A 9,705-nucleotide genomic window follows, 5' to 3' on the forward strand; every position below is an offset into this window, starting at 1 on the left:
ATGGTTTTTGTTGTCTTCCGAAAAAATTTGCATTGAACCCTTCCCCCAGAAAAATTTGGAGTGACTGACGGGCTGCGCTGAGGTGCCCACAGGAAAGGTGGTTCATAGTGCAGACTGCGCCACTGAAATTCTTAATGGATGTTAGCCTTTTTTAGGGAATATCCTTCTTAAGGGGAGAGGGTGCTTTGAGGGGTATTTTTTTCTTTTTTTAGGGGGGGAGGAGGTCTCTGCGATATTGAGGGGGGTGCCCTTGACCTCAGGGCGGGTGGATACCCCTGCTTCTGAAGTGTTTCAATTGCAGGGGCTTATCCGCCATTTAGGGGGTCAGAGGGCTGGCTTTGAAAAGTTAATGATTTTACTTATGAATGCGCATGGTTTTTGTTGTCTTCCGAAAAAATTTGCATTGAACCCTTCACCCAGAAAAATTTGGAGTGAGTGACGGGCTGCGCTGAGGTGCCCACAGGGGAGGTGGGTCATGGCACAGACTACGCCATTGAAATTCTTAGTGGACGTTAGTCTTTTTAGGGAATATCCATCTTGGGGGGGGGGGGGGGGTCCTGATTTTAAAAGGTGTGCCAGCACACTTGAGGAATAGATACCCTTGCGATCTAAATGGTGTTATTATCAAATAATTGTCTCTCTTGGGATGCTTTGGTAGTCTAATGATATGTTTGGTGGAAGTGAAGGTTGGGGGCACTAATAAGGTTCTAACTTGAGAGGCATTAAAATTAAAATTACATTTCAGGTAAAAAGCGGAATACTTAAGTTGAAAACCTGAGGGGACGTCTTCCCCCTTATGTCCACCTTCGACTATACCATTAGGTAATGAACAAGTGTAACAGGTGTTAACAAACGTTTTAGAGTCCAAATATACACATTACTGCAGACACGTGTTTCGGGGTTTCAAGGAATCCTTTTTTTTTCAACGCAAAATAGTGAGATTGTTGATGTAGGGACATTACTGGATGTCTTTAGGGAACATTCATTAATTACGTAAGGGTCCTAAGGGGGAGGGGGTTGGAAAAATATCTATATATTTGGGGGGGGGGGTTCAAACCCATTCTTTTGCAATATTTTCCAAGTCGATGTTTTACATTTGAAATTGCGTGGTCAAGTGATTTGACAGGGATTATACACATTTCATTTGCGTCTGGAAAATAAATAACGTATTAGGATAAGCTGTTTTTAATTTGTTTTACAAAGAATGAATAATGTTAAACATAATAAAAGAATCGCACTATGCATGGCATGTTTTATTTTTAATTAGTATCGCATCATATACAAAAAAAAATGTCGAAAAAACATTCAGTCTAAATTTTTACTTTCTAGTAAATATTTAATTACACAAAAAAGTTTAATAATAGTAAATTTAATTTCGATTCCAGTGATGTTAGACTCGTTATTTTATTATTTTGGAAAACGAAATGGAATCTTACGTAAGAATAGGGGGAGGGGTTTGAAAAATCTTCCGTACCCTTACATGGGGGGAGGAGGGTCAAAAATTGCCAAAATCATCCTTACGTAACTAATGAATGGCCCCTTACATGCAAAAGCTTACTATTTTGTTGAAAAAAGAGCACCTTAAAACTCCAAAACAATGTTTCTGCAGTACTCTGTATATTTGGGTTACAAAACGTTTGTTATTTCATGTTACTTCTCGGCACAAAGGTATTTATTTATTTCTTAATAAAACAAGTTTTACTTCTGTAATTTCTAACTGTAATTCCTTCCTATGGGTGCAAATAAGTTTTGACACAAAACTGTGGAATTGTAATTTTTAGGAGATTTTGTCTCTTTTGGGGGTATTGCTCTTGGGGAAGAGCTTCATAGGTGTTGTGCCTTCGCTCTTATTTGGAATGATTTTAAAATCGAATGATTGCTTTTCGCTTGCTTTATTCGAATGGGGTTATAGTTGAATTTTTGGCGTCGAATTTTCGATAATTGAGAGATTTCATAATAATCGAACGATATTTTTCGAACGAAAATTGTTAATTATCATATGAGCGGATTTTTGGAGGGGCATGCATTGTGTGACTGGCGGATACAACGGGAGGGTCATGGGGGTCACGACCCCCCTCCGTCCCACCCTAAACCTACAGTATCTGTACACATAGTGTTCAAACACTTCATGCATAAAATGTAAACGATGACAGTATCTTTTCATTTCATGAATAGTTTTTCAATGTAAATATTTGAACTACTACTTCGTTTCATTGCTCATGAAATTAATTTGCAACGTTTATCTCCAATTAGGTGCCTTATTCCTGATCGATTTGATGCTTTTTATTGAGTCCCAAACATGTTCAGACATTTTTCGTATCGAAAACGGGAATTTCGTTCATGGGGGTGGGGGGGGACTTTCTTCAACACGACCCCCCCCCCCATAACGGTTTTCTGTATCTGCCCCTGGTGTGATTCGGCGGTGAAATCTTGAAACAAAGGGTAGAGAAATGCTTTCCATACTGTTTTGAACTTGACAGTTATTAAGATTAAATATGTACAATTTTTATTAAAAAGTGAGTGATGATGAAAATATGGGCGGGTCTTTGGGCGACACTAGCAGGTTTAAACTTGAGAGTTGTTAAACTTAAAAATATATTGAACTAGTATTGCACAAACTGTGTAATTTAGAATTTAAGGTGGTCTTAGCTCTTTTTCGGATCATTGTTTCTAAGGAGGAGGGGGAGATGGAATTGTCATAAGAGGCGCGCCATTGCTCACAGGAACAGACGAACACCTCTGTCATTCTATAAAGTTTCAGAATCAAATAATTGCTTCTAAAGCGCTTTTATTTTTTTCGGATGGGGTTACTCAGAGAGCACACTTCGTTGAGATAAAGGTTTTAAAACAATTGTTAACGCTGTGACAACCATGTCAAAACGTTTGGGAAACGTTTTAACCCAATGTGTTTATAATGCAGTGGTGCCCATCCCCCCCCCCCCCGGCGATGACAATCAACCCTCAAATGCGACGAAGAACCCCCAGAACTAGAGCACCCTAAAATAAGACGAAAACCCTCTTATAAGTTATCCTCTCCTCTTCAAAACTTCAATTGCGCGGTCTACGCCATGGATCCTCCCAGCCCCCCCCCCCCCCCGCCCTCCCTCTCGTGGGAACCCTTGTATAATATATTGCTTGTTGTCGAATGTTCGGTTATCGAGCGTCTCGGATAATTTGAAAATCCAATACGTAATCTGCTTTTCAGAGAAACTTGGTAATCAATTTGTCCTTTTTGAGGACCAGCGCACGGAAAATGAAGCGCAGCTACGAAACCTTAAATTCCGAAATGGATTGTCGCGAGCCAAAGCATTTTCAGTAGTTTTGCCTCAACACACTTTACAAGAAAAAAAAAAAAACTCATAAAATCAGCACGTTAATTGACTCCAAATTTTTAAGTTGAGTAAATAATATACTAATCAACATTTGTGAAAATATAAGGAATATGACATTAAAAATATAAGGAATATGACATAAACAGAAGCGAGTAAAACAAGAAAAACATTTAAATTCAACTACACACGCAAAAATAAATGCTATGCACACAAGAAGTCACAAATATCTTGCGTGTGGAATTAAAAAAAAACAAAAACAATAATCTGTATAAAATATAATTTTTATTAAAAAAAATGGGTCAAAGAGTGGAAGTTAAAACTAATCCCACACGACAATCTTAAATATTTCTTTTTAATGCATTCAGAAACATTTCAACTTCACTCCCTGCACTTTTAATTACATATTTAAGTCAGCGAATGAAAAATAAAAAAGAGCGAATCAAGAAAGAAAAAAAAAATCATGAACTTCAATGCACTTCAAGCCACACTTGTAACTTTCAATGCGCCGGGAATCCCAATCTTCTGGAAAACGCAGCCAGAAATATTTTACCCTCCCACCTCATGTACCAGTCAGATTAATATAATTCTACTAACAAGAACACACACACAAAAAAGCAAAAGCAATAAACAAGAATAAATGAGTCCTTTTGCGCAGAGCAACGATTCCCCTACTTGTTTACATTATTAACTTCATGTTTGAGAGATCGAAACCGTTCGAAATAATCACGTGATATCTGAGAATCATTACTTTAAATGCATAGTCGTTCGAATAAATCACTCAAAATGAATGTAAAAAAATTGAAAATCGAGAAATCAACCCGTTACACAAATTGAGATGGAAGGGTGAGGGGGTGATAGCGTATCATTTCAATCACTCCGGGGAATCCCCTGAAGGCCACCAAGAGTCAAGGGCCCGTTGCCAGTTTTTTAGCCGCCAAACATAAACTTATAAAAGTTTATACTACTCCAAGCCGGGTCGTCCAAATGCCGAGCTCCTAGTTTCTGATAAGCTGTAAGTAGTGTTGACAAGCAATGAATGGGGCATTCCACGGTATTTTTAAAATTATGTAGAGTCCGTAACGTGACCTTTTTTTGCCATAACTTTTTAATTTACCATTTGATTTGCAAATTATTTTAATTTGAGCTGGTGTGTTGGTAGGAAAAGATCAAAATAAAATAATATGCTAATCAAACAGTAAACTAAAAAGTTATGGCAAAAAAGGTCACGTTACGGACTCTACATAAATGTCAAAAATACCTTAGAATGCCCCGAATACAATAACTTCTAAAAGCCAGGAGGGTTCGCCCCTTACTATACCCATAATCGATAGACTTAATGGCACATTCCTATTTCGAGCGTAACCCTGCCAAAACAACTCGGGAATTCAACTGTTCCAAAAGTTAAGGGTATCCCCCCACCCCCTTTCGCTGGGCGATATGGCGCACCCTATCAAATGTTACGGGGCATCCGTCTAGAAAGAGCTCCCCCCAACTCCCGAAATGAGATTTAAAAATCTCTCAAAATTCACTTCTAAAAATTTCAGTTTCGCAGGCTGCGCTATGGATAATCAATCGCTCGAGTTCTTGATTTCAAAAGATCTCAATTATCAATCACTCGAGTGATCGACTTGAAAAGTTCTCGATTATCAATCACTCGATTATCAGAAGTACTCGATTCCCGAGATCTCGATTATCAAAAGATCTCGATTATGCCCATCACTAATAGAGAGGTGGTCAAGTTACAGAGGTTTTCCTTCATTATATGAGATAGGACTAATTCCGTTCCTGACAAAAGTGGTCAACATAGACGGGTGGTCAACTTACAAGGGTGGTCAACTTTAGAGGCTTTACTGTATCAGTTTTACCAGTTATTTCATACTTAGATTTAAAAAAAAAATTCAGACTCGCTTTTTGCATTTTTTTGTAAAATACCCAGTTTTTGGGTATTTACCCAGGCCTTGGATAAATACCCAAAAAATATTTACCTACCCACTGGGTATTTACCCGATCCACATCACTAATACGAAGTAATTTCAGATACCTTTGACAGCGACCATCACCCTATCAAAATAAATATTCCACATTTTGGGAGTCATTACCAAAATAGATGGAAAATTAACTGGAAGAATTTCAACTTCGACTTAAACAAATACCTTAATGATGCCAACAACATTAATATTAAAGAATTTAATAATACCATAGAAAAAACCCTTTTTAAAAACAGCAAGATTGAACATATAAAAACAAGTGGCAATAATCCCTGTTGGAACAGGGAATGCAACTTTCTCCTTGGCCAAAAAAGAAAATATCATCGACTTTCTAGAAACTCTCTGGACCGTGATGCATGGAAAAAATACAAACAAATAGGGGCAAAATTGAGAAGATTATGTAATTGCTTAAGAAGAAATTTTTGGAATAAGACCATGAACATAGCAAAGGAAAACCACAGCATATATAAAATTCCAAAGAGTCTTAATAACGGAACGTATGAAGATACAAAATCTCACTTTATTCTTAGTACGCCTGCGGGAGAGCTACATACACATATTGCCCAAGCGAATGCGCTCGGTAAATTTTCTATGCATCAAAAATCAACGCATTTATTCCCCTAGATCTCAGTGGAAACTGATTTAGATGCGCCCTTCACTTTAAAAGATCTAAAGGATACGTGAAATACACCACCAGATCAGTCATTTCCAGCCGAGGACTGCAGTTTCGTGCTTATTAGCACTCATCAGCCCGGCATAGGAAAGTGACTGAGCTGGAGATGGAAAAACCTCTTATGAAAGCCAAGAGTGCGAAACAAACTGGCAGCTAATATAGAATTAGCAGACCAGACGAGTGGCGGTAATTTACTGAATATACCTTGCCTCGCGTTCAATCTTCGAGTTGAACCGAACCATTGCTTCGGTCACTCGTCTGGTCTGCTAATTCTATATTAGCTACCAGTTTGTTTCGCACTTTTGGCTTCCATAAGAGGTTTTTCCATCTCCAGCTCAGTCACTTTCCTATGCCGGGCTGATGAGTGCTAATAAGCACGAAACTGCAGTCCTCGGCTGGAAATGACTGAGCTGGCGGTGTATTTCACGTATTTCTGCTTTAGCCCTGGCTAATGTGCGGTAATTTACTGGATCTAAAGGATGCTATCAATAAAAACAGGAATTCTGCCCCCGGACCAGATAAAATTTCTGCAAAACCATTATAAAGTATTTCAGCAGCTAACCTGAATAAAATTCTTAATACGATTAACCATCTCTGGAACAACGGAGAGATCCCAAATTCCTTCAAAAACACTTATATAGTTCCAATTCACAAAAAAGGGAAGCATAAAGAAGATATTAACTCATACAGACCAATTTCACCCACATCTACTCTTGCTAAAACTGTCGAACGCATGATCTTAACCAGGCTGACAAACCATAGTATTCAACAGAATCTTTTCCCTCCCAATCAATACGGCTTTATACCATTTAGGGGCTGCAACGTGATTTTGGCAGAAAACCATCATGAGTTGTTCCGAGCAAGAAATGAAGGTCGGTTCACTTTCCTTGTCGCATTGGATCTCAAGGGAGCCTATGATGCAATTTGGCACGACGGTCTAATATGGAAATTGCTACAAAACGGAATACAAGGCAAAACCGCACAATGGATTCACAATTTCATCAGCCACAGAACTGCCCAGGTCAGATGGAGAGAACATTTCTCAACTAAAATTACATCACAAAGAGAAATCCCCCAAGGTGCAGTATTGAGCCTGTTTCTTTTCCAAATTTACATTAAAGATCTTTGCCTCCTATATCTTAAAAATGTAAAAATAATCACTTACGCCGATGATATTTTTCTCTTAGGCTCAGGTGTGGACATTGACAACACACTTAATGATATTCAAAATTTGCTAAATAAAGTTTATTCCTGGTGTAAAACTGGGCACATGACGATTGTACCGGAGAAATGTGTGGCAGTTAATTTTTCAAGTAAAAGTAAGAACAGATCGAAAGTTATCTATAAAACAAGATACCATCGAATGGAGGGAAGATATCAGAATATTAGGCATCTATTTTAATAACCTCACCTTCAAATCACACATAAATTATTTAACCCAAAAGTCTTTAAATATACCAACATTCTAAAAGTTGTTGCCTCGAACAGATGGGGAGCAAGAACAAAAGATCTTCTAAACATTACAAACAGTTGCATCAAGAGCAAGATTAATTTTAGCAGTCAGCTACTTATCCTCTTCCCAGACAAATAAAAATAAAATTGAAATAATATACCATGCTGCTCTACGAGTAGGTACTGGTCTTCCAAAATTCACCCCTATCCCTATCCTGCATAGAGAAGCAAATGAGACTTCCTGTAGCCAAGCACATGATCTTAAATCTGAGATGTTTTTTATCAGACAAGTCGCCTTGGGCAAGCTCTCGCCAATCAGGAAAATGCTTTTCTCTTATGAGATTAAAAAAATCCCTACCATATCAGAAAAAACTCCTTTAGGAATTCGGAAAAAAAATTTATTGACCGACTTAAACATCTATCCCAGTCAATGCATACCTATTTGTGTTTCTTCAAATATTAATCCAAACAGAACTACAATTTCCCTCAAGTCTCTTCCTTTCCAAAAAGAAGACATTCCAAGGGATTTAATTAGCAGAGCTTTCGACGACTACAGTGCCACCCACTGGAAACACTGCCATATTATTGCAACTGATGCATCTGAAACTCAATACTCTACAGCAATAGGGGTCCACAATTCGAGTTCAAACGAAAATATAAAGGGGAAAATATCAAACATGAACTCTATCTTTACCGCTGAAGGGCTCGCTCTTTGGTTCGCCGTTGTTGGTTTCGGAAACACAGGACCAAAGATAGTGTTCTGCTCCGACAGTCTGTCCGTCCTTTCTGCCCTCAAAAGAGCGAACAATAAGTCTCCCCATATCATCACGATGATTATAAAAAGTATAGCCAATTACACTTCTAACGGTCATCTACTCGAATTTGCTTGAACCCCTGCTCATGTAGGTATCAAAGCAAATGAAACGGCAGACAGATTGGCTAGCATGGGACACGGGGAAAATATCATTCTCCATTTGATGGTCCCTGAAGACATTATACAAAATCTGAAACAAAAATACAGAGATAAAGCTAAAACCTCCTGGAATAGATCAAAATACTCTACCGGATACAGCCACTTAAATGGTCAAGGAAACAGCAAACACAATTTAACAAAAAATCGATATGAAGATGTCCTGCTATCAAGAGCTCAGACCCGTACCACTCTCACTCAATTCAACCAGCACCGTATCAAACATAGTAACTCCCCTCTGTTCTTAACTTGTAAAACTCCTGACACAGTAGATCATGCCATCCTAGTCTGCAATAAATTTATTAAGGAAAGAGACAGAATTCGTGCCTGTATGGGATGTGTCCCCTTGTCCTTTTCTCTTGTTTTCTCGGCCGCTCATGCTTCTCGCCGCTTATGTCCCTTCTCATAGATTTGCTCAAGACTATTAATTCGTAATTTCCTTTCCCGTTTGGTGTTCTCCTGCGTAGGCTTTCCCCTAGTTGGGGTTAAGCTTTGTTCTTTATTTTGTATTTTCCTTGCCCTCTGCTCTCAGCCTCTCGTTCTTTATTGTTTTGTCGAATTATCTGTTTACTGAAGCCCGTCCTTCCATTTGTGTTTCTAGTAGAAACGGGACAATTTTTAGAGCAATAGAGGTGAAGCCACTGGGTTAGAGTGAAGCATATACCTCAAGATAGAGAAGAAGAATGTAACACTGGTTTGAAACATCGACCTCCATTTACGCAAAACTTGAGTAAATAAATAAAAGAACAGCTATAATTTTCACGAACAACAACGACACTGTTACTAACACATATATTTACCATTTTGGTGAAGTTAAATTGAAAGAAAAACCTTTTAAATCATTAACGTTCAAGACTTTTCACAAAGCAAAAGTGTAAACATTAAAATTGTTTTGAAAGCACATGGCGAAAACTGTTGCCAAAACCTCTTAGCTTAATTTTTACTTTTAGGAACGGCTGTTCAATGCTTATACTCATCTTTAAAATCTTAATAAGACTGATTAAAACTATAAAATTGGTTATTTTGCAATAATTTATTTCACTACCAAGTTTTTAGAGCTTTTTCCTTCATTTCATTTTTTTTAACAGTTAAGTACGACTTGAACTCGCAACCGTTTGGATTGTACCGAACTATAGGGTGCGTTCAGAGTAACGGCACGAGGCGACCAAGTGTCCGAGCCATGACGTCATAAAAATCGTAAGGGGCAGAGCCCGAGCAGTTGTGCTCTGGACAGCGCTTGGGCCACTTGGGTGAAAACAACATGGCGGACATCGAAGGGAAATTAGGTTA

General features: G+C 38.3%; 1 protein-coding gene across 2 annotated transcripts in view; it reads right to left on the reverse strand.

The window, feature by feature from the left end:
* LOC129225900 (U3 small nucleolar ribonucleoprotein protein IMP4-like) overlaps window positions 1-9,373 on the reverse strand; it is a 60,207-nt gene extending 50,834 nt beyond the window's left edge. The window contains exon 1 of one of the 2 annotated variants that reach the window (XM_054860433.1): window positions 9,216-9,373. In XM_054860433.1, coding sequence (XP_054716408.1) covers window positions 9,216-9,218 — 3 coding nt within the window. In that variant the 5' untranslated portion in view covers window positions 9,219-9,373. Of the gene's footprint in view, window positions 1-9,079; window positions 9,186-9,215 lie in introns of those variants that run through there. The other variant, XM_054860432.1, reaches the window with a different exon arrangement.
* Between the last annotated feature and the right edge of the window lie 332 nt (window positions 9,374-9,705).

The sequence above is a fragment of the Uloborus diversus genome, chromosome 7 (genome assembly GCF_026930045.1).
Source record: "Uloborus diversus isolate 005 chromosome 7, Udiv.v.3.1, whole genome shotgun sequence".
In the NCBI taxonomy this organism is placed as follows: Eukaryota; Metazoa; Arthropoda; class Arachnida; order Araneae; family Uloboridae; genus Uloborus; species Uloborus diversus.